Source organism: Ambystoma mexicanum, chromosome 4q (genome assembly GCF_040938575.1).
Source record: "Ambystoma mexicanum isolate Mex_15411 chromosome 4q, UKY_AmexF1_1, whole genome shotgun sequence".
Taxonomy (NCBI): Eukaryota; Metazoa; Chordata; class Amphibia; order Caudata; family Ambystomatidae; genus Ambystoma; species Ambystoma mexicanum.
In genome coordinates this window covers 1,108,553,260-1,108,577,949 of record NC_090928.1, presented here as the reverse complement: position 1 = coordinate 1,108,577,949, position 24,690 = coordinate 1,108,553,260, and the positions used below count along the sequence as shown (strand labels likewise).

Here is a 24,690-nt window from a genome sequence, read left to right as displayed (position 1 = left end):
TGACCTCTATGGGAGGCCTCCGTTTAATTGTAGGAATGCACAAGAATATTCTGGCAATGCAATTTCTTTTGAAGAAACAAAACGGGCTTCAGCTATTTGAGAAAATCCACAAAGATGGCTTCACTCAACAGGGCTGCTCGAAAGACCTTCTCCAAAATGCTTTACAGTGATTTCAAATACCTTCAATGTCCTTGAGCTGCTTGGGATTCCCTTCCCCAAGGTTTCAACTTGTTCACTTTACTTTTCTCAATAGGCCTCTCAGGGTTCTCTTCCCCAAGTTCGGGCCTCTTCTAGCTTTCAACACAAAATACAAAATCAAATTCCTCAAAAGTCCTCTCAGTGTTCCTTCCCCAAGTTCAGGCCTCTTCCAGCTTTCAAAACAAAACGCCTTACATCACAGTCCCTTTTTGGTTTCACGGGGCACCTTTCCTCAAACTTAGGCCCCTCTAGTTCCAAACACCAATTCAGCTGGTCAGTATATGCCTTTTCTTTACATAAGTCTCTCTTACACATCATTTTCTCATGGGGTAGAATCATAGGCTTTCGAAAAGGCCAGGCTCTTTGCTTTACCTCAGCGCCAGCACTATGACTTTTTTGCCCCTCTGTTGATTTCTTATTCCTTACACTTTTTATCTTCCAGTGCTTCCTGCAGCACTTTCAAACATTATTTTCCTTTTGCCGTGCACACTTGCACTGTCCTTTAATCCTCCTCTTGGTTGTGCCTCTTGCACGCTTCTCCACGGACATCGTGCTCCTTTTCCACTTTCTTTTGTTTTCCTGCCTCTTGCACCTTTTCCGTGGGCTTCTGGCCCCTTTGACACTTTCATGCCTCTTGCACCTTTTACATGGGCTTCTTGCCCCTTTTTACACTCGTGCCTCTTGCACCTTTTCCGTGGGATTCTGGCCCCTTTTACACTTTCGCTCCAATGCCGACTTTATTTCACTTATCACTTCACACATGAGCGTCTCTCTAGTTTCGCGCTGACACTGTTACTTTCACATCGCTGAAGTCTTCCCTTTAACTTCACTCGAATACTTTAACAAACGTAGTCCTCTTTCTTATGCGTTTCACAAGCCACTTTGCATCGCACTCTTCACAATCTGGCTCTGAAATATGCTTTCAGACTCATCTGGCTAATTTCTGCATGTCGGCTTCCCAACGGTTCTTCGTTCCGAGGTCAGGTCTCACCGCCTGACCCAGGGACACTCCTGGGCTGTCTCACCGGCCCTGGGAAAATAGCACTTGCATCTGCAGTTGCTGCAGGAGACCAGCACGCCCCTCAGCTCCCATACGTGGACTCTTTGGGCTCCCTCAACAAGCTTCTGCACTTTCGAACTGCAGCTCTTCAGTGTCTCTGCGTCAGGGTCTCTGGTCCTAGGAAGCTCTGGCGTCTCGGCTCTCCTCCCAACTCGCTCTTCTGCTTGCTCTCCTACTCACTCATCATTTTGTGTAAGCCCACACCTTTCATAGCAAAAAGACCATTCAAGTGGAGTTGGTTGAATGCCTGACCCTGCCTATTAGTGGGACAACTTGGGTTCTTTCAATCGTAGGTTACCCTTATTCGCCCCATGTTATTCCTATGGGTAATCTTTACTGATCTTAGTTGCCTCTTCTGCGTCTCAGTATTTGTTGGAAATGAATAGGGGGAGTTGGGATTTGATTGAATTTGACATGGACAGGCTATACAAGGTGATGGATAATGAATAGGGGGAGACCCATTGGTCCTAATTTGGTAGACACAAGGTGAATAATTTTGTATTAAAGTATTCCCTTTGTTACCTGTGAGTACGGGTTGGTATAATCCTTCCCATGATCTGAATGGGGAAAGGACAATGAAATGTTGGAATTGAGATTCTGGTTTTGTCTCTTTCTTGTGTTAGGGGTAATGGGGTCACATAACCTACAAAGGCTTCTAGGATTTCTCAACTTTTTTTTCCCACATTGGAATACCGCTTCTTGCCTAGGGTATTCTCCTGATGGTAGCCCCGGTCTCCCCTACCCAGGTGATTCTCCCTCGTTTGCCCACTCCCAGGGTTCAGATCCAAAATCAACGGCCCTCTCCTGGCCACGTAAATAGAGGATTCTCAGGGTCTACATGGGAGAATACCTCTAGGTTTTTCACAGATATTACATTAAATATGCTAAAGCAAATTAAATGGATGTATCATTTAAAGGAGCTCAAAAAGATCTTTAGTTCCATTTACAGAAAGACTTTCTCTAACTTGCAAAAACAACCTGGTACACTCAACAGTTCAATTGCACGTTTGAGTTTCTGGCCATGGGCTCCTGATCAATTTTGAGTGCTGCAATGAAACTTTCACATATGTACTGTGCCCATCCGGAAATGCGGTTTGTCCCAAATAAGATCCGTAATTACCCTGAATATTCATTCCATTCCAATAACATCACACTTACCCTGTCGAGAAGGACAGTATATAGCTTACCCAAGATGGTAGCTGATTGCGTGGTTTTTATGAGTGGCAGGGTACTGTCATATGCCTCTTTAGGAATGTAGACCGATCGATCTTTCAGTTTGTTCTTCTTGAGGATCCTGTGCAGTTCATTCAGCACCCCCACCCACTTGCTCTTCTCGCTTTCAGTATCGGCTAGTATCAGGATAGAACACTTGTTACTGCATGCTGAGAGCTGGGAAGCTGTAACCTACGGTACAAGAGAAAAGGCACATTGCAGTTATTTCTGACAAAAGGTGTTCTCATTTCCTTCTGCTTCACATTCACATTGCAATAGTGGGTTAATTGCTGCAAGTGAAGCTTTGATTTGAAAGAGCTGCAGATCTAACATTGCACACATTCAATTTTTAACCAAGCAGGAAATAACATCAAAGTTATGCATTTAATTGGGAACAGGAGGACACCACCACTGTGGGTAGTGTTTACCAAAACACTCCCGCGATTTCATCACTGTTAAGGAAGAGGATAATGGGTGGAACTGTCTGGATGAAAAATAATAACTTCAGCCCAAAAGGGTTAAATCTAGCAGACATGTGTGAGCTCAAATGCCACAACAAGGCATTTACCCATTCTTCAACAATGCCTTGGCCTCAAAGTACTCCAGACTCCTGATTCTGCAATGGACTGCCACTATGTGGAAGCTCTACTTGACATAAATAACAAAATATGGGCCAGGATCCTTATTTATGTAAACACAGTGCTATCACAATTTGAATCTGCGTTGCTAAAAACAATCTGACCTGAGGATGACATCAACAGATCAAGGAGTAGGTAGTTCGCAGAGGACACTGCAGATCAGCGATAGGAGTCAACCTGCAGGAAGATGGATCAATGACGGCAGAAGAGGAACGTACCACCACCTCATCACCCTACAGCTAAGCCCTGTCCAGATGCTGTTGATGTTGTATGGCCTCAAAAGCTCAAAAGCACTCAATATGCCTTGACTAATAACAGAATAAAGGGGGTTGTGTACCACTGAATGCAGAAATTGTAATGATGTATCCAGCAAATATAAAAAATTAAGTAGACAGTAGAGTCGACACATGTTCAATGCCATGCTGGCACCTCTTCATATTCATGTGATGGCGGCCATTGAGACATGCGTCAGTACGCATGACACGAAATCACAACTTTTCATTTAGAATTATCACCAGGATAAAAAGGAATCTTTACAAATTATCCAATATCTTATCTTCACTTATAGAGCGCAACGTTCACTCGAAGGCATCTTGGAGCTAGCTTAAACAAGTGGAAGAAAGGAAACTAGAAAAGCTACCTTTTCAGGGATCTACGGAACGACAAATAGTCATCAATCCTACGGAAGGCTAGAGGAAGAGAGTTCCAAAGTACGGCTGCTGCAAATGAAAAAGAGCGACTACCAACCCGACTCAGCCTGAAGCAAGGGACCTCAACCAGAAAGGCCACTGCCAAACCTAAGGGCCAGCGAGGCACGTAGAATCTCAATTTGACTGGAGGTAGACTGCTGCTGTTCCACTGAGGGCCTGAAAAACCAAACAAGTGCCTTAAATTGGATTTGTTTCGCCACTGGTAACCAATGAAGCCTGCGTAAAAACCGGGGCGATATGGGCACAGCGAAAAGTAGAAGTAGCCACATGGCTATGAAGTTCTGTGAAATGTGCAGGCATCGAATGAGATAAGCCGGCTGCACAAGGAACAGTGAGTTACAATAGTCTAGAGAAGATACCACCAGGGAGGACGTCACCAGTACCCGAAGAAGGAGGCAAAAACGGTAGGACCTTACGCAGCATCTTTAGTTTGAGATGCTCCACCTGGCATATTGCGCTGACCTGCGCTGCCATGGATAAAGATGAGGTCATTTTTATCCCAAAATCTTTCACCATTGGCACTGAGGTAGGACAAGGAATCAGCGAAGAGGGCCAGAAAAGAGGTGACCATAGAGCAGCAGCTTCAGAAGTACCCACCACCAATACATCAGTCTTTCGCCTGCTCAGCTTTAACCAGTTAGTAAACGTCCACGGTATTACCATACTTGATCGAAAAACATTTGACCTTTTTCGATTTGACTGAATATTTGTGATGGTTTTTTTCAGTCAAATAAAATAAAATAAATATATGGGGAGGGGTAAGGCAAAATGTTAAGGTGGGGGGAAGCAGATGGAGGATTGGGTGTGGTCCCATTTTCGACCAACAAAACTACCAAAAAAATAGGTCAAATTGGAAAAGGTCACATTTAGACCTAAACCCACATCCACTCACCCACGTCCTAAACCTTACAGCTTGGTCAGAGTGAACCAGGATCTGCGTATCATCAACATAGGCCTAGCAAGTGAAGTCGTGTGAGACGCGTTTAGTGAGCAGCTAAATGTAGACATTGAACAGAACCCTGGAAATGGCCCAGCCTTGAGGGGCACTACAGGAAAGTGGAGTGGGGGGAGACAGAAAAGGATGAAGAGAAAAAGAGTGGTCAGATAGAAAGGAAGTGAACCAGGACAGCACTACGCCAGAGAGACCAGCTCCAGTAAGGAGACTCAGCAAGATAGCATGATCGATGGTATCAAAAGCGGCAGACAGGTCAAGCAGTATCACTGCCCCGTGCAGCCTTGATCATGCAGTCCAGCGAGATCATCCACCACGGAGACCAGGACCCCTCCTGTGCCATGACCTGGCTGAAACCCAGACCGCGATGGGTGAAAAAAGGAACACGTTACTTACCTGTAACGATTGTTCTCCAGCATGGTCTGGCCTGGATTCACATGTTAATGAATATTCCCCATCGTCGGGCCTGGGAATGCTCCGTAAAATAAAAAACTGTTTTTTGCACTTACAAACTGTATTTCTTCACTAAACCAATCACTGAACTCTGGGTCATACTGCCTCCAGCCAATGACTGCCCTCTCCCTAAGCCCCTCCTCTGGCAGCCATCTTCAGATTTTGTAAGCACGTAAAGTGGCAGTATGACCAAGAAGGGCTGCAGAGGGGTAGGAGAGAGGGTTCGCATTTGAATGTATGCCAGACCCATGCTTGAGAACAATAGTTATAGGTAAAGGGGTATTGGAGAGGGAAGGAATCCGAAGAAATGACTGACTATAAAATAACCACCAGGAGAAATGACCGCATTTTTTTACCTAAATATTTTGAAATTTGGGTATATTTTTGTAGAATATAGATTGGTGTGGTGTAAGGGTAATAGTTAAGGTAAGGCGAGAGGCGGGGTCATTTCTCAGTAATCCAAGTGGGAAGGGGGGCATAATGTAGGGGGTTAGGGGATGGCCTTGCCCACCACCACCAAGGAAAAGGAGACCAGGTCCGCCGCCTCTGCACCGTGACAGAATACAGCTGCATCTTCTTTAGCCCTCCTAAGGTACAGTGGGACTCGTGGTAGTACTTACCTGAAGCCATTTTGTCGCTCCTGTGTTGCTGGAGTGCTGATTCTGGTGTTTGGGTGTTCACCCATATCAAATGCACAGGCCTAATGCTTGTGCACCTTTCCCAAGGTCCCTGAAACCTTTTTGACCCACAAAAGCATTCTATTTACTTGTAATCAAAGCATCCTTTGACATTTTACCATTTCTGCTGCTGTGTCTCACCTGCCTTCCCTCCAAACTGACTTCGAAGAAGTCATACCTAGTTAGGGATGGACTGCTAAAGCCTCGAGACCCTTGAAAAGTGTTACAAACCTATGAAAGTATTTAACTGCCATTGCAGGTTCTGAATAACCCATTTTTTATTCCTACAACAAAACATTTTCCGAGTTGCTATAGTAAGTGATCTTATTTAGCATTGAACTGTGTTCATGATGACTCTGTGATTTTAATGAAAACATTTCAGAGAGGGATGTATTACCAAAAACAAAAACACAAAAAAACACACCAAATTTATTTTTCTATTATTAACTCCCTGTTCCCCTATGATTTGGACCCCACCCCTATATATGACAATGCATTACTTACCGTAAAAGCATTTCTGATGGTTGTATCTGCTTAGATTCACATGCTGTGCATAGGTCCGACATCCAGTGGTCACTGCGGAGTATTGCATTTTGTTTTTCGTAGTCGAAAAAGGGGACGTCGACAAGGCGTGTCTGTAACACTATCCCTATAGTGACGTGTGTTGTACCCACAATCCCTCACGCATCGAGGTCCCTCTGTTTGTATTTTTCTGCCCTGAGGGAGCCTTCTAGACGTGAGTGAGTACAGAAAAGAGAGAAATATAGAAAAGGATGTCTATGTTCCTTCCATCCGAGCGGGGAGGAAGGGTGGGCGCATGTGAATCTAAGCAGATACAACCATCAGAAATGCTTTTACGGTAAGTAATGCATTGTCTTCTGATGTTTGTTAATCTGCTTAGAATCACATGCTGTGCATAGACTAGCGAGCAGTACCCGGAGTTGGCGGTGGGTTATGAGAAGGAACAGTAGAGAAAAGATGTCTTAATACTGCCTGTCCCACCTGGGAGTCAGATCTAGAGTGTGCATCTAGACAGTAGTGTTTTGTAAAGGTGTGCACAGAACTCCAGGTAGCCGCTTTGCAGATGGACTCAAGGGGAACATTTGCAATGAACGCTATGGAAGCCCCAGTGCCTCAAGTGGAATATGCTCTTGGCTTGAAGGGTAGTTCTCTCTTAGCAAGAGTGTAACAGAGAGTGATGCATTGAACAATCCATCTAGATATAGTGGACTTTGAAACTGCATCTCCTTCTCTTCCTGCTGCCACAGAGACAAAGAACTGATTAGTCTTTCTCAGTGGTCTGTTTCTTTCCATGTAGAACATGACAGCTCTGCGTACATCTAATGTAGGCAGACTTTTTTCTCCCAAGCTGGAAGGGTTTTGAAAGAACGTTGGTAGTTCTATTGACTAGTTTACATGAAATTTCCAGATGAATTTTGGTGCAAACCTTGGGTGTGTGCGTAGAACCACCTTATCCTTGTGAACTGTTACGAAGGGGTCTAGTACAGAAAGAGCCTGTAGTTCACTTACTCTCCTAATGGAGGTGATAGCTATTAGGAAAGCAGTCTTAAGAGTGAGGTCTTTAAGAGTTGCCTTGTGCATGGGTTCGAAAGGAGGGCCCATGAGTCTAGAAAGTACCACATTTAAGTCCCATCCGGGAGCTGGGTTAGCTATCGGAGGGTGTATTCTCTTTACCCCCTCCATGAAGGCCTTGATAACTGGTATCTTCCACCACGACACTTTAAGTTGGGAAGTGGTGTATGCAGAAAGTGCCGCTAGGTGGACTTTAATGGAATTGAAGACTATACCTGAATCCAGTAAATGGGTCAAGTATAGAACAATGTTAGTGGGAGAGCAGTCAACCGGGTTGATGCTCTTACCTCTACACCAGATGACAAATCTTTTCCACTTGCTAGAATAGCAGTGGCGAGTATTAGGTTTTCTGGCTTCCCTGAGGATGTCCATACATCTCTGCGGGAGTTGTAAATGTCCAAATTCTATGATCTCAGGAGCCAGGCTGCTAAATTCATGGTCTTAGGGCATGGTTGCAGTGTCCTGCCCTTGTCCTGTGACAGCATGTTGTACGGGCAGGGAAGTTTCACTGGGGGAGATAGGGACATCTCCATCAAGTGAGCGAACCATGGCTGCCGGGCCCACATTGGGGCCACTAGCATCATGGTAACCTGCTCCTGGTGCATCTTGTGCACCACTTTGTTGAGAAGGGGAGTCGGGGGGGAAAGGCGTAAACAAATTTCCCTGACCATTGAATCGACAGACTGTTCCCCTTGGACTGGTTCTGGGGGTACCTGGAGGTGTAACTTTGGCATTGTGAGTTCTCCAGAGTTGCGAACAGGTCTATTTCCGGGAACCCCCATTGCGTGAAGACGTCTAAGACGATGTCTTCGTGCAATTGCCATTCGTACTCTTCGGGCAGGGGGAAGTCTCTGCTGAGTTTGTCTGCCAGCAGATTGAGTTCCCCGGGTACATGTTGTGATAGTAGGAACATGTTGTGTTTGAGAGCCCACTTCCATATATTCTGGGACAGCTTGGACAGTCCTGGAGAGTGAGTGCCCCCTTGCTTGTTGAGGTAGTACATGGCTGTGGTGCTGTCTGTGAGGACCATCACTGTCTCTCCTTGTAGGTGTTCCTGAAAGGCTTTCAGTGCTTTGAACACCGCTAGTAGTTCCAGCAGGTTTATATGCTTGGATGCTAAGCTCGGAGTCCACGCTCCATGAGCAGTCTGATGGGATAGGTGAGCCCCCCATCCTGTAAGGGATGCGTCTGTGGTTAGAGTGGCTTCCACTGCGGGTGTGGCAAAAGTTTTCCCTAACAACTGGTTTTCTTTTGTCCACCACCGTAGAGAACCAAGGCCTGCAAGACCACCACTAGATCGTCCCATTGTCCGCTGGCCTGACACCACTGGCTGTAGAGCCACTCTTGCATTGGGCACCTGCGCAGGCGCGCGTGAGGTACCAAATAAATACATGATGCCATCATCCCTAGCAAGCGCATTGCTTTGCGTACCGTCACCTCTCGACCTGCCACATAATGGGGGATCGTTGGAGGGGAAGACAAGGCCGTCCTTTGTTCGAATTAGAGCCCCTAGGAATTGTTTGATTTGGCTGGGATCTAAGCTGGACTACTTTTCGTTGATGGAGAAGCCCAGTTGGGACAAAAGGTCTACGGTCTTTTGTGTATTGGAGAAGCATGTTTCGTAAGAATCCCCTGTTATGAGCAAGTCGTCGAGGTAAGGGTATACCGGGATGGATAACCTGCGCAGGTGGGCCGCTGCCACTGCCAGTACTTTTGTGAATACCCTTGGTGCAGATGCTATCCCGAAGGGTAGTACTCTGAACTGGTAGTGTTTGTTCTCTATCTTGAACCTGAGGTATTTTCTGTGCGCTGGCAACATTAAAATATGTCTAGTGTTGTCATGTAATCCCATTGTGATAACAGTGGGATTACTTCCTGCAAGGTCACCATACGAAACTTTTGGGGTTTGACAAACTTGTTCGCTGGGCGCAGATCTAATACAGGGCGCATGGTTAAGTCCTTTTTGGGTACAAGGAAGTACACTGAATAAATACCTTCTGTTACCTGAGATAGGGGGATAGCCTCTATAGCCTCTTTTTTCAGTAGCTCTTCTACTTCTTGAAGAAGAATGGTGAGGTGTTCCGGTGTCATGCGTCGGTTCCGTGGAGGTCTGTACTTCGGGGAACCGTGGAATTCGATGCAGTATCCGTGGGCTATGGTGGATAATAGCCAGCGGTCTGATGATATTCCCTCCCATGCTGAAAGGAACGATGTTAGCCGGCCCCGACCGGTGATGCATGGGAGGGGACCCGAATCTTCGGGTCATTTGTTGGTATTGGGCATGGAACCTTTGGGGCTGGAGCCGCGACCTCTTCCTTTGCCACGGAGTTGGCCTCTTTGACTGAACTGGGTGTTGTTACCCTGGTTAGAGGGCCAGTTGGTAGCAGAGTAAAATTGCTGTTGGTTTTGCTGCTGGCGTTGGCCACGAAAGGAGCGTCTATTGCCATAGCTGCGTCTGTTAGGGGGCCTAGAAATTTGGTCAAGAGTCTTGATGGTATCAAACTCTTTCTTCGCATGTTCTAGGGCCTCATCAACTGCTTTCCCAAACAGATGTGTTTGTTCTATGGCCTTATTTATCAGGGAAGCCTGGGTTTCCGACTTAAATCCCGAATTGCGCAGCCAGACATGGCGTTTGAGAAGTATTCCCTGAACCAGGGAACAGCCAGCCGTCTCTGCGGCATCTAAGGAGTTCTTTACGATGCCCTGGTTTACAAGAGTTCCCTCTGAGATTATAGCTAACAGGCGTGAACGCAGGGGTTCTGGTGCGTCCTCTGCTTCGCTGCGCAGCTTGCTCCACTGTGCATCTGCGTAGCTAGCTAGTAGGGAATTGTTATTTGCAATCCTAGTTGAGAAGGCGGCGGAGGTCGTGATTCTCTTCCCAAGTGCATAGAGCTTCTTGCCCTCTTTGTCAGGTGGTGCCTCACTAGTGGATAGTGGTACCCCTGCTCTTTTTCTTGTATTAGTAACTACGAGGGAGTCCGGAATAGAATGTCCTCTGATGTACAAAGGGTCAGAGGACGAAGGGCTGAAGAGCTTTTCTATCCGAGGGTTGACCCCTCTGACTAAGGCAGGATTGGAAAGGGAAGGAGTTATTCTTCTCTTTATAGAAGCCAGGAGCGTAATAGACTGACTAACAGGGGCTTTTTCTTTAATAACTTTCTCTACAAAGTCTATGTCAGGAAGAGTCTCCCCTGTGTCTATTTCAAAATGCGCTGCTGCCTTGCGCAATAGTGCATTAAGTGAAGGTTGGTCATCTATGGGAGAGGTGTTTCCAATAGGTGAATCCTTGGGAGGAGAAGGGTGAAAGACGTCAGGGTCTGAGTGCACTGATGGGGATTGCCAAGGCTGCACTGATGGGGATTGCCAGGGCTGCGAGGTAGCTGTATCTTCTTCAAAAGCTCCTGCACTAGTGTAAGGATCTTCTTCAAACCCATCTTCCTCATGTTCTTCCTCTCCCCCCAAACACTCCTCATCTTCCTGGAGGTATTGCTCCTCTTCAGTGAGGTCATATACGTCTGTAGAAGGGGGAAACAGCCTAGGAATCTTGACCCTAGGGTCATCCTGGGGCCATTCTCTTGGTCTTTTGGGTGTGGGTGGGTTTTGGCTTCCCAAAAACCTTTCCATTTTCTTCATACAAGAATGGAGTCTTTCAAGGGTCTCATGGGGGACCCCTGAATAGTCTAGAGGGGGGAAATCGGTGACTTCACCTTCAAAACGCTCAGAATGCTCCCACAACGTCGAAGAAAGGTTTCTGTCGCCCTCTGAAAAGCCCTCCGGTAGTTCAGAAGTGCCCTTAGATGAAGGGGGCAGTTCCTGGCTACTCTTGCGCTTTTTCGGCGTTTCCATAGCTTTTTGTGCGGTATTCGACGTTTGTTTCGTCGTCCGCTTACGTTTGGCTTCGGAAACAATTCTCGCCAGGCTCTCGACAACGAGTTTGTCAGTAGAGGGCTCTGGTGTCGATGTTGCCTGCGTTAAGCGTTGTTCCTCGACGGCCGCTCTATGGAGCGTTACGTCGGATGATTTTGAGGTAGCGCCCGTGTTTGATGAAAGCCCAATCGCAGGTCGCGGCAGCGTTTGCGGGTGGGGCTTGAGACCTTTACGGTCTGAGGTAGACGCAGGAGTGCCCTGCGTCCCCTTCGGCGCTGATGGATCCTTCGTCTTCGACGAAGAAGAGCCGTGGGTTGTGTGCTTAGGCCTATGGGGTCTATGTGCGTCCTTGTCGCCGGGGTGTTCATCCCCATAAGCAGGGCGTGAGCCGAGCCCGTCGGGGCCGGGGACGGACGTCGAGGAGCGCGAGCGCTCCTTCTGGGGGTTAATGACTTCCGTAACGGACGTCGAGTTATCACCCTCCTCGTCACTTTCTGTAACGGCGGCGGCGGGTGAGGAAACGGACTTCGACATAGCGTAGTCCGCCCACCTCTTAACTTTTCGTTCTTTAAGAGTTCTTGGTTTCAAGAGCTTACAGGCCGCGCAGCTGTCCTCCTTATGATCGAGGGGCAATCAACAATTACAGAGCTTGTGTTTGTCCTTCCAAGTGTATTTGCCCCTACAGCGTGGGCAAAACTTAAAAGGTGTCCTCTCCATAGCTGAGGCAATAATAACTGGTGATAACAACCCCAAGGGAAAGATAGGGGAGAAAGAAAGACATTCTCAAAGAGAAGATAAAAGTTCGAACCCCCACTCTCCCTACTGTATGTTGGCCGGCGAGGCCAGGCCACGTGTTTGGCAGCGCCGAAGGATCTCCTCTGTCTCTTCCCCTCCATCGAAAACTTGCTCGGCGGAGAAACAGCTTCACAGCTAATGTCGAGGGGAGGGATCTTCAACAATATAATAAGTATAATTAAGGACCAAGGTCCGTAGTAAGTATTTGCAATGTCTCTCTAGGAGCTCCGCGTAAGGCGACCAGAATCTGGGCGGAAAAAAACAATCTGAGGGACCTCGACGCGTGAGGGATTGTGGGTACAACGCATGTCACTATAGGGATAGTGTTACAGACACGCCTTGTCGACGTCCCCTTTTTCGACTACAAAAAACAAAATGCAATACTCCGCAGTGACCACTGGATGTCGGACCTATGCACAGCATGTGATTCTAAGCAGATTAACAAACATCAGAAATATATATATATGAGAATGCATTACTTACCGTAAAAGCATTTCTGATGGTTGTATCTGCTTAGATTCACATGCTGTGCATAGGTCCGACATCCAGTGGTCACCGCGGAGTATTGCATTTTGTTTTTCGTAGTCGAAAAAGGGACGTCGACAAGGCGTGTCTGAAACACTATCCCTATAGTGACGTGCGTTGTACCCACAATCCCTCACGCGTCGAGGTCCCTCTGTTTGTATTTTTCTGCCCTGAGGGAGCCTTCTAGACGTGAGTGAGTACAGAAAAGAGAGAGATATAAAGGAAGTCTATGTTCCTTCCATCCGAGCGGGGAGGAAGGGTGGGCGCATGTGAATCTAAGCAGATACAACCATCAGAAATGCTTTTACGGTAAGTAATGCATTCTCTTCTGATGTTTGTTAATCTGCTTAGAATCACATGCTGTGCATAGACTAGCGAGCAGTACCCGGAGTTGGCGGTGGGTTATGAGAAGGAACAGTAGAGAAAGGTGTCGTAATACTGCCTGTCCCACCTGGGAGTCAGATCTAGAGTGTGCATCTAGACAGTAGTGTTTTGTAAAGGTGTGCACAGAACTCCAGGTAGCCGCTTTGCAGATGGACTCAAGGGGAACATTTGCAATGAATGCTATGGATGCCCCCGTGCCTCGAGTAGAGTGTGCTCTTGGCCTAAAGGGCAGTTCTCTCTTAGCAAGAGTATAGCAGAGAGTGATGCATTGAACAATCCATCTAGAAATAGTGGATTTTGAAACCGCATCTCCTTCTCTTCCTGCTGCCACCGAGACGAAGAACTGATTAGTCTTCCTCAGTGGTCTGGTTCTTTCCATGTAGAACATGACCGCTCTGCGTACATCTAGTGTGTGCAGAGTCTTTTCTCCCAAGTTGGAAGGATTTTGAAAGAACGTTGGTAGTTCTATAGATTGGTTTACGTCGAATTTAGAAATGAATTTCGGAGCAAACCTAGGGTGAGTGCGTAGAACCACCTTATCTCTGTGAACTGTAACGAAGGGGTCTAGAATAGAAAGAGCCTGAAGTTCACTTACTCTCCTGATGGAGATGATAGCTATTAAAAAAGCAGTCTTAAGAGTGAGGTGTTTAAGAGATGCTTTGTGCATGGGTTCGAATGGAGAGCCCATGAGTCTGGTAAGTACCACATTAAGGTCCCATCCGGGAGCTGGGTCAGCTATCGGGGGGTGTATTCTCTTTACTCCCTCCATGAAGGCCTTTATTACAGGTATCCTCCACCGACACTTTGAGTTGGGAAGTGGTGTATGCAGAAAGTGCCGCTAGGTGGACTTTAATGGAGTTAAACACTAGACCTGAATCCAGTAGGTGGGTCAGGTATAGGACAACATGTGTGGGAGAGCAGTCAATAGGGTTGATGCTTTTACTCCTGCACCAGATGACAAATCTTCTCCACTTGCTAGAATAGCAGTGGCGAGTGCTAGGTTTTCTGGCTTCCCTGAGGATGTCCATGCATCTTTGCGGGAGTTGTAGATGTCCGAACTCTATGATTTCAGGAGCCAAGCTGCTAAGTTCATGTTCTGGGGGCATGGATGCAGAGTCCTGCCCTTGTCCTGAGACAGCATGTTGTACGGGCAGGGGAGTTTTACTGGGGGAGATAGAGACATCTCCATCAAGTGAGCGAACCATGGTTGTCGGGCCCACATTGGGGCCACTAGTATCATGGTTACTTGTTCCTGGTGCATCTTGTGCACCACTCTGTTGAGAAGGGGAGTCGGGGGAAAAGCGTAAACAAATTTCCCTGACCATTGCATCGACAGACCGTTCCCCTTGGATTGGTTCTGGGGGTACCTGGAGGCGTAACTTAGGCATTGTGAGTTCTCCAGGGTTGCGAACAGGTCTATCTCTGGGAATCCCCATTGTGTGAAGACGTCGAAGACGATGTCTTCGTGCAGGCGCCATTCGTACTCTTCGGGCAGGGGGAAATCTCTGCTGAGTCTGTCTGCCAGCAGATTGAGTTCCCCGGGTACATGTAGTGACAGTAGGAACATGTCCTGTTTGAGAGCCCACTTCCATATATTCTGGGCCAGTTTGGACAGGCCTGGAGAGTGGGTGCCCCCCTGCTTGTTGATGTAGTACATGGCTGTAGTGCTGTCTGCAAGGACCATTACTGTCTTGCCTTGTAGGTGTTCCTGGAAGGCTTTTAGCGCCTTGAACACAGCTAGTAGCTCCAGTAGATTTATGTGTTTGGATGCTACGTTCGGAGTCCACACTCCGTGAGCAGTCTGATGGGATAGGTGCGCCCCCCATCCTGTGAGGGATGCGTCTGTGGTTAGAGTGGCTTCCGCCGCGGGTGTGGCAAAGGGTTTCCCTTTTTCCATGCTTTCCTTTGTCCACCACCGTAGCGAGAGAACCAAGGCTTGCGAGACCACTACTAGATCCTCCCATAGTCCGCTGGCCTGACACCACTGGCTGTTGAGCCACTCTTGCATTGGGCGCATGCTCAGGCGCGGGTGAGGTACCAAATAAATACACGACGCCATCATGCCTAGCAAGCGCATTGCTTTGCGTACCGTGACCTCTCGACCGGTCACATATTGAGGGATCTGAAACAGCATGTTTTGGACCCTCTCTTTGGAGGGGAAGACGAGCCCGTCCTTTGTTTGAATTAGAGCCCCTAGGAATTGCTTGATTTGACTGGGGTCTAAACTGGACTTCTTTTCGTTGATGGAGAAGCCCAACTGGAACAAAAGGTCTACCGTCTTTTGGGTATTGGAGAAGCATGTTTCGTAAGAATCCCCTGTTATGAGCCAGTCGTCGAGGTAAGGGTAAACTGGGATGGACAACCTGCGCAGGTGGGCCGCTGCCACTGCCAGCACTTTCGTGAATACCCTTGGTGCCGATGCTATGCCGAAGAGTAGCACTTTGAACTGGTAGTGTTTGCCCTCTATCATGAACCTGAGGTATCTTCTGTGCTCTGGCAACATTAAAATATGAAAGTATGCATCTTTCATGTCCAATGTTGTCATGTAATCTCCCTGAGAAAGCAGTGGGATCACTTCCTGTAAGGTTACCATACGAAACTTTTGGGGTTTGATAAACTTGTTCGCTGGGCGCAGATCTAGTACAGGGCGCATGGTTAGGTCCTTTTTGGGTACAAGGAAGTACACTGAATAAATACCTTCCGTTACCTGAGATAGAGGCACGACCTCTATGGCTCCTTTTTCCAGCAGTTGATGTACTTCTTGGAGAAGGATGGCAAGATGTTCTGGTGTCATGCGACGTCCCCTCGGGGTCTGTAGGATGGGGAACTGTTGAATTCGATACAGTATCCGTGGGCTACGGTGGAAAGTACCCAACGGTCTGACGTTATCTCCTCCCATGCAGGAAGAAAGGATGTTATCCGGCCCCCGACCGGTGTTGCATGGGAGGGGACGCGAATCTTCGCGTCACTTGGAGTTGTTGGGGGCTTGGGAGCCTCTGGGGGTGGATCCCCGACCTCTCCCTTTACCCCGGCGTTGGCCTCTTTGGCTGTACTGCCCACTATTGGTCTGGTAATTGGTGGCAGGGTATTGTTGATGCTGACTTTGTTGTTGTTGTTGGCGTTGGCCACGAAAAAAGCGTTTGTTGCCATAGCCGCATCTGGTAGTGGGCTTAGAGATTTGGTCAAGAGTCTTGATCGTATCGAACTCTTTTTTAGCCATCTCTAGAGCTTCATCCACCGCTTTTCCGAAGAGGTTAGAGTCTTCCACAGGTTTATTTATTAAAGACGCCTGTGTCTCTGGTTTAAACCCTGAGTTGCGGAGCCATACATGGCGTTTTAGGAGTATTCCCTGCACCAGGGAACGTCCCGCTGTTTCTGCCGCGTCCAGAGAGTTTTTTACAATGCTCTGGTTCACCTGGGTTCCTTCGCCAATAGTTGAAAGTAGGCGTGTACGTAAAGGCTCCGGTGCTTCCTCGGCGTCCTTGCGCAGTATGGCCCACTGCGCGTCTGCATAGCTAGCAAGCAAAGAATTGTTGTTCGCAATTCTTGCTGAGAAGGCAGCCGAGGAAGTTACTCTTTTTGCAAGGGCATATAGCCTTTTGCCCTCCTTATCAGGTGGTGCCTCACTGGTGGAAAGTGGTACCCCTGCCCTCTTTCTAGTATTAGATACTACTAGGGAATCCGGAATGGAATGTCCCCTAATGTAGAGCGGGTCTGAGGGTGAAGGAGTGAAAAGTTTTTCAATTCTCGGATTGACCCCTCTGATTAATGCGGGAGTGGCCAGCGAAGGGATGATTCTTCTCTTCACTGAAGCTAGGAGGGGTATGGTCTGGCTGACCGGGGGTTTCTCTTTAATTACTCTTTCTACAAAGTCTAATTCTGGAGAGAGCTCCCCAGTGTCCAGTTCGAAATGCGCTGCTGCTTTGCGCAACAGTGCATTGAAAGTGGGCTGATCGTCAATTGGAGACGTATTCCTAACCAGTGAATTGTCTGGAGGATTTAGATTTAGGACATCAGTGTCGGAATATACTGATGGGGATTGCCAGGGGTGCGAAGGTCCTTCTTCTGGATCTTCTCCAAAGCCTTCCTCTATAATGTCTGTCCTGTCTTCCAGACATTCCTCCTGGTTCTGTCCTTCATCGTCCATGAAATCATCCTCTACCTCCAAGTATTGTTCCTCCCCAGTGAGGTCGTATACGTTAAGGAAGTCTGAGGCTGTGTCCTGCTGGGGATCGACTAGCCTCGGATTTTTGGCCCTGGGGTCCTCCTGAGGCCCTTCTCTAGTCCTTTTGGGAGTTTGAGAGGTCTGGGTATTAATAAACCTTTCCATCCTCTCCATACAGAGGTGGAGTCTTTCCATGGTTTCATGGGGTACCCCAGAGCGGTCTGGCGGGGGAAAAATAGAGTCATCTAGCTGGAAACGGCTCGACCTCTCCCAAAGCATCGAGGAAAGTGTCCCGTCGCCCTCCGAAAAACCTTCAGGTGTGCTGGGTGACCCCCCGACTGAAGGGGGTAGTCCCTGCCTTCCTTCGGGCTTTTTCGGCGTGTCTTTCGACTTGTGCGTAGCGCTCGACGTGTCCTTCGGCGTACGCTTTTGGGCGTCGGCTACAGCGATCCTCGCCAAGCTCTCGGCGACTCGTTTGTCGGCGACTCGTTTGTCGGCGGAAGCTTGTGTTTTTGACGCAACGGGTGTCGATCGTTCTACGGCGGTATGCGCCTTTTGTTGATGCGCGCCGGCCGATGGTTTGGGGGCGGCGCCCTTATTAGCCGAAAGCCCAGTCGCTGGTCGCGGCTGCGGTTGCGAGGGGGGCTTCGAACCCGAACGGTCCGGGGAGGCCGCAGGTGGAACCTGCGTCTCCTTGGGCACTGAAGCTCTTTTCGTCTTAGACGAAGAAGAGCCGTGGGTTGTGTGCTTAAGTGAGTTTTTGTGTGCGTCAATGTCGCCGGGGTGTTCATCCCCATAAGCAGGGCGTGAGCCGAGCCCGTCGGGGCCGGGGACAGACGACGAAGCGCGCAAGCGCTCCTTAGAGGGGTTTTCGACTTCCGTAGCGGAGGTCGTGTTATCGCGTTCCTCGTCACTGTCGGTGGTAGCAGCGGCGGGTGAACCTTCGGCCTTCGACATCGCGTAGGCCGCCCACCTTTTAACCCTACGGTCTTTTAGAGTTTTAGGCTTAAGAAGCCGCCAAGCCGCGCAACCTTCCTCCTTGTGATCGAGGGGCAAGCAGCGGTTACACCGTGAATGCTTGTCCTTCCAAGTAAATTTGCCCTTAGAAAGCGGGCAAAACCTAAAGGGTGTCCTCTCCATAGCCGAGGCAATAAATCGCGATAACCACCCCAAGGGAAAGGAAGGGGAAAGGGAAAGGCATTCTCAGAAAAGACCCAGAGATGTCCCACGACCCCACTCTCCCTACTGTATATGGCCTGCGAGGCCAGGCCACGTGTTCGGCAACGCCGAAGGATTTCCTCCGCTCGACCCTCCGTCGAAGATCTTGCTCGGCGGAGAACAGCTTCACAACTGCGTCGAGGGAGGGATTATTTAATATTAATGAGAAACGACCAAAGGTCTAGGAGTTGCAATGTCTCTCGAGGAGCTCCGCGTGAAGGCGACCAGAAGCCGGGCGGAAAAAAACAATCTGAGGGACCTCGACGCGTGAGGGATTGTGGGTACAACGCACGTCACTATAGGGATAGTGTTTCAGACACGCCTTGTCGACGTCCCTTTTTCGACTACGAAAAACAAAATGCAATACTCCGCAGTGACCACTGGATGTCGGACCTATGCACAGCATGTGATTCTAAGCAGATTAACAAACATCAGAAATATATTTCTTTTAAATCAGTGTTTTGTTCTTTTTTTTCCCCCGGTAAAACATCCCTCTCTGAAACTTCTCTCGTTAAAATCACTGGATATTACTCATGGGCTGTATAATTCTCTACTATTGGTATACTTTTGCCTTGTGTATATCAAATAAATGTCTATTTTACTATAACTACAAGTGTGTAAGAGTTTCTCTGGGCCTATGAATTTACAGAGTTCATTGTACTCACCTACAGCTCACATCCTCCTCATAAAATAAGCCTGGCTGCTCTGCCATTCTAACAAACCCTTTGAGTAGTACATACCTATAATAAGAGTTGGGGCCTGTATACTAAGGAATAGTTTTATGAAGTCTCACCTTTGGAAGATTTTAGGAAAACACCTTAAACAACTGGTAATCCTTTAGAGCCCCTCACCACCCATCAACCTCTCATGCTGGCTAAAATCCAGTATAGTATCCACCCAATCAGTATTCAAGAGAAGGAGATGGGAAGAGACCTGCTGCAACCGCAGCCCATCAAACCCTCTCCAAGGCAGGATCACGCACACCAAGTTCCACAGTCCACTGCTTTCCATGGGGAAAATGATGCCAATTCACACAAAGTTCTTGGGCCCCTTTGTGGAACACTCTCCCTTGCCAACCACCAGCCATGCTTTACACCTCATTCAGTTAAAGGCAGCGACAGAGAATTGGAGAACAGAAGGTCGACTGAAGAGTGTAAGTGAGTTGGTTCACCGGCAAAAGAACTCTTCTACAGTCGACATTCATGAACATTAGTCTGAAGCCCTGCCAACACCATTTCCACACTCACCTTTCCCTGTGTCACAGATGACCTTAATGACTCACAGACACTGAAAAATGGTTCAAGGTTGTTTATTTTAAAACTGGCAGAATTGTCTCTCAGGGCTTCACAATGTCAACCTCTAGTGGGCTCACACTTCCCTAACCCAGGCTCCTCTAGCCTCAGTTTTGCAACTAGAGATAGATAAATCCTACTATCTAATTCTAACTGTCAGGGAAGGCCACAGCCTTATCTAACAGACTCCCTCTGGGAATTTCCGAGAGGTGCCCTGACCAGACACTTTCCAAGGTTTCTTAATAGGAACAAATGGTTCAAGTGTACCGACTTCAAAGACCCAGGATCAGTCTCTCCCTCAGCCGCTCCTGTTTTCCCTTTTCCCTTAATCCGACTACTGTCTCTGTTCTCTCTTCATCCTCCTATTTTCACCCTTCCCCGTTCTTTCTCGTCTACTTTCTTCCCCGCTTTACTTTCTTCTCCCCTCACTGATCTACTCCCACTACTTTATTCTCCTTACCTCTCCCATCTTCACGTCCCTCTCCTCACCTATCTCCTACACATAGTGCCTCTTCCCCACCTCTATGCCATTACATTAGCACACTCTTCGCCTATCTCTTGCAACTACCTTCACGCCCTTCTCCTTCAAAGGGCCTTCCCCACCTTGCACTCTCTCTAAACCCTCCTATTATCCTCACCCCCTTCTCCTATTCCCCCCTAGTTAGGAAAGATTTTCTTTTTTGCACCATTCCCACCATAGATTTCCATGGGGCACCCTTTATTTTTGCTTGCCTTGAACCCTGTCCCACTGTTTTGGAGGTAATTGATGCTTTCTGCTTTACTTCACTTGCCTGTTTTGCTCATTCTTATGGGGTAACGGACTAGTCCCCAAGTCTGTCAGTACTGAGAGACTTTGGGCCTCATTACACGGTATGCGGTAACCATGGCGCTTTTAGCGCCATGGTTGCCGCCGGTATTTTACCGTGTCCGCCTTGGTGGATGGCGGAATTACCGCCCTACTCCAAGGTGAGCGGGGGTGGGAATTCCCCATTCACCAAGGCACTTCCCCATTCCCAATTTTTACCCCCATAGGGCTCAATGGGAATGGGGAAGGAGCTAATTACGGTACCGCAAATTGCGGTACCGTAATTAGCACCAAGGTCTCTTTGCGGGCCCGTTCCTTAACGGCTGGTAAAACCAGCCGTTGAGGTTGGATCCCGCAAAGGGACCTCATAGTAAGGCAGTAAGGGTTTACCGGTACCGGTGCCCTTACCGGTACCGGTAAACCCTTAACGCATTCCGTGTAATGAGGCCCTATGTCCCTCTTTATGAATTCTTGCACTGTTACAATTGCACAAATGTTTGTGTTATTTTACTCATGCACTTTTGCATTTATGGCCAATGGCTACTAAAGGTGGCTAGCATGCTAAGATGGCTGTGCCACAAGGTTCTGTGCCTGTTCTTTGCCCATATTGTTCTGTGACCTTCTTCCCACCTTCTAAAATCAGAAAATACCTTACATCGAAATCCTTTTCCCATGGAAAGCTGTGGCTTTCGCGGGCTAAGGGGTGTTATGTGTGTGTTCCAGAGAAGGGGCTGAGACAGTCTAGTACCAATCCACATCTTTGGTGCCTCAAAGTCTGTTTCTGTGCAGATGTGATGACCAGTGGCTATCCATAATTGGATAGCCCGGGATGTTTGAATGGTGCAGATTCTTAGAATTGGTAGGATTGGGCTTGCTACCAGCCTGAATCTTGGATGAAAGGAGGGCTCTGACAACTGTTCATGAGATCATCATTGAAACCAAGACGTCTAACGAATATGAGCCGCTCACTGACAACCTGAAAAGAATTCGCAGAGACCAGCATCGACTCCAGTGTTGCACTGGTAATTGATTCATATGATATCTTCCATCTAAGACATCCACAGTCTCAAGGCTTGCCTCACATTGATCCAGTCTTGGATGTCTAGTGCTAACCTGAAGCTCAACCCCTTCAAGACTGAATTTCTACTGGTGGACAACAACACCGAACACCCTAACATCCATACTTGGCTCTCTGTTATGAACCTCGAGGGAGTCACACCCCAGCTGGCCTCCTCTACCAAGTCCCTTGGGTTCAACATCGACAGACACTTCACGTTCAAACAGCACATAGCGAGGAAGACACAAACTGCCTGTTACCAACTTTCTCTCCAGCAGAAAATCAAGCCCTTCATGCCAAAAAACAACTTCAGATACGCTGTCCAAGTTTTGATCCTCTCCCACCTGGATGGTGGCAATGCCCTTTGAAGGCCTTTCCGACGACTACCCTGGCACCCCTGAAATGTGTACTGCATGCTGCAGCAAAACTCGTTAACGACTCCGCAAATTTGACCACATCACCCGACCCTCATCGAACTGCACTGGCTCCCACTGCAAGGCTGTATAATGTTCAAATCCTGTTGCATCATCCTGAAGTCCCCAAGCTACCTCACTGAGAAATTCAGCATCTCTGAAGGCCTGTGATCCACCAGAAGTAAGCAAATGTACAGACTTGAATTAGACAGTGCAGGAAGGAAAGAACCAGAAGACCAGCCTTCTCTGTCTATGCTCCTAGAGTCTGGAACCTCCTCCCCAAACATCCGACTTGCCCCATTACTTGTACAGTTCAGGAAAGAGCTGAAGACCTTCCTCTTCAAGGAATGGTTCCTTCTTAACAGCTAGGTCCACACACCCTACCCTACCTGAGACTGGGTGATCTGCTCTCTGCTGTCTTCCGCCCAAGATGCCAATTGCCATCCTCCCCTGTTAGCTCTCTGCTCCTTTTCTTCTATGCTTCCCTGTGTTCTTCCCCCTATGATTGTAAAGTGCTCAGTTGCTTCCCAAAGATAGGTCCACTCTCAATAAATACCATAATAATAATACATAATAATATGTACTTCTATTTCTCCTAAGGGTGGATCTGTATATTATTATTATTATTATAATTGGTTATTTTTAACGTGATTAATACCCAGAGGTTTCTAAGCACCGACCCAGGATTGAACCAGTGTTGCTCCACGTCGTCTTGCTTTCAAGGCAGAGCACTTTGCACCTGAGCTATCCTCCCAAGACTATATATGTTTTATAATGATTTTATGTGACAATACTAACCTGTATGCTTAGCATGTAAACTAAAGGCCTAATAAATAATTGTATTTTTATACTTGCGGCCTAACTGGAATTACTGGTGGTGCACTGTGTGGACTCATTGTAGCCATAGACCACTCTCAAACCCATAATAGGGTGACCTCACAAAATACTCCCACCAGGGCTGATGTTGAAAATCCATCTGAACACCCCTACACTATCTCTCCCCCTCTTTTTCTCTATTTTCACACTCACCTTTGCCCCCTCCTACACTACACTAGGTACCACTCTCTCTCTCATAATTAATACCCCACCTTCCCTCTGCTCCAACTCTGCCACCAACTCTTCCACACTCCACTCCTTTGCCTGGTCACCATGTCCACCTACAAACCTATTAACCCCACCCTCCAACCCACATTATGCGCCTCATTCGGTTCTCTATCATAATGTGGTCCTGGTGGTTCAGACTCTGGCCACTCCCCTGCCATTGGTTCCAGCACTCACTTAACTCTGATGACTAATCTATGTCAGCCTTTTCTCTAAAGGTTGGGATACACCTTTTAGAACTGCCCCCTTTTTAGTCACTGTTGGCAGGCTAGCAGCTAGGAGCTCAGGCTGCTCACTGTCCCTGTGTCTTCCTTCATGTGCGAGGAGTTCTATTCCAAATTCAACCTGGAGAGAATGTCTGTTTCTCCTGCTCCCCTGCAGTCCTTTCACCCTGCTAGTTTGGGTTTTGGTTCCTCACTATTTGCCAGGGTTCAGTCTGGGTTTGTGAGGTTGGGTGCCTTCTCGCCAGTGGGCAGGAGAAACCCTTGTATATTCCATTTTAGTTCTCACTTCCTCTCCCACAGTGCGTGTCCAAGTTTTCTTAGTGGCACCCAGGTGCACTCTGCAAGCTGGGATGCATCATGTAATAGAAGGGGGCATCCATTTTAACACCCACGGTACTTACAGGGTCTTCAGGGACTGACTCTGCTGCGGACCTTGCTCCAGGGACAGGGCCGGCAGTGGCTCTTGTTTGCAAGGCCCTCTGCCCCAGGCTGGAATGGGCTCCTGTTCTCCACTGACAGGGAAATGACCCTGGCCCTGTCACACCTGACAAACCCACAGACAGAGGGAGGAAATAGTACACAAATCAGGATTCGCTCCTCAGTGTCCCGCAATGCTTGCGCCACTTCTGCATGACTTTAAAATGGCGGAACAGGTATTAAATCCTCAGTCACATCTAAAGGAGAAATTGAGACATCCAATACTAGAGAGATCTTCACTATTTTGAGGGAAATAGAAACCCTTGCCACCCCTCCCCCACCTATCATTGTCAAGGATGAGGCCTGGTGCTCAGAAATCCAATTGGCTATGTTAGAGAAGATTCAGACACTGCACAAAAAAATCCTTCATAAATTGTCCCTGATCACACCCCCTCTGTATCCCCACCCCCAGTCCCACACCCCCTATTTCACTTCAGAACCATTTCTGAACAGGACGCAGCATCCATCCTAAAGAGCCTTAAACCCTCCAGGTGCAAAGGTGACATCTGTCTGACCTCCATTATCAAGAAATGCTCAGACGAACTGATACCATTAATTACAAAATGTATCAACTCCTCCTCTTCCTTCTGCCAAGTCCCAACTAACTTAAAAGAAGCCTGCGTACTTCCACTGATCAAAAAACCCTCCCTTGACTCTGCCCTTCCCAACAAGTATTGACCTATTACCACTGTCCCATTCCTCTTGAAAGTTTTGGACAGCGCTGCTTATATACAGACTCAATTATTCCTGGAAACCCATCACAACCTAGGTGTAAGACAGTCTGGCTTCAGACCAGGCCACGGTACAGAGTCATCCTCTTCACCCTCACAAATCAGCTCAATGAATTATGTGATCTGAGAAACCGGCCTTACTC

At 47.9% G+C, this 24,690-nt stretch overlaps 1 protein-coding gene across 2 annotated transcripts in view; it reads right to left on the bottom strand.

Annotated features, from left to right (window-relative positions):
* Positions 1-24,690, bottom strand: part of CDC42BPA (CDC42 binding protein kinase alpha) — a 1,600,792-nt gene that overhangs the window by 187,114 nt on the left and 1,388,988 nt on the right. For both annotated transcript variants that reach the window (XM_069608679.1, XM_069608678.1), the window contains one exon: positions 2,446-2,662. In XM_069608679.1, the coding sequence (XP_069464780.1) occupies positions 2,446-2,662 (217 nt within the window). The remainder of the gene's footprint in view (positions 1-2,445; positions 2,663-24,690) is intronic.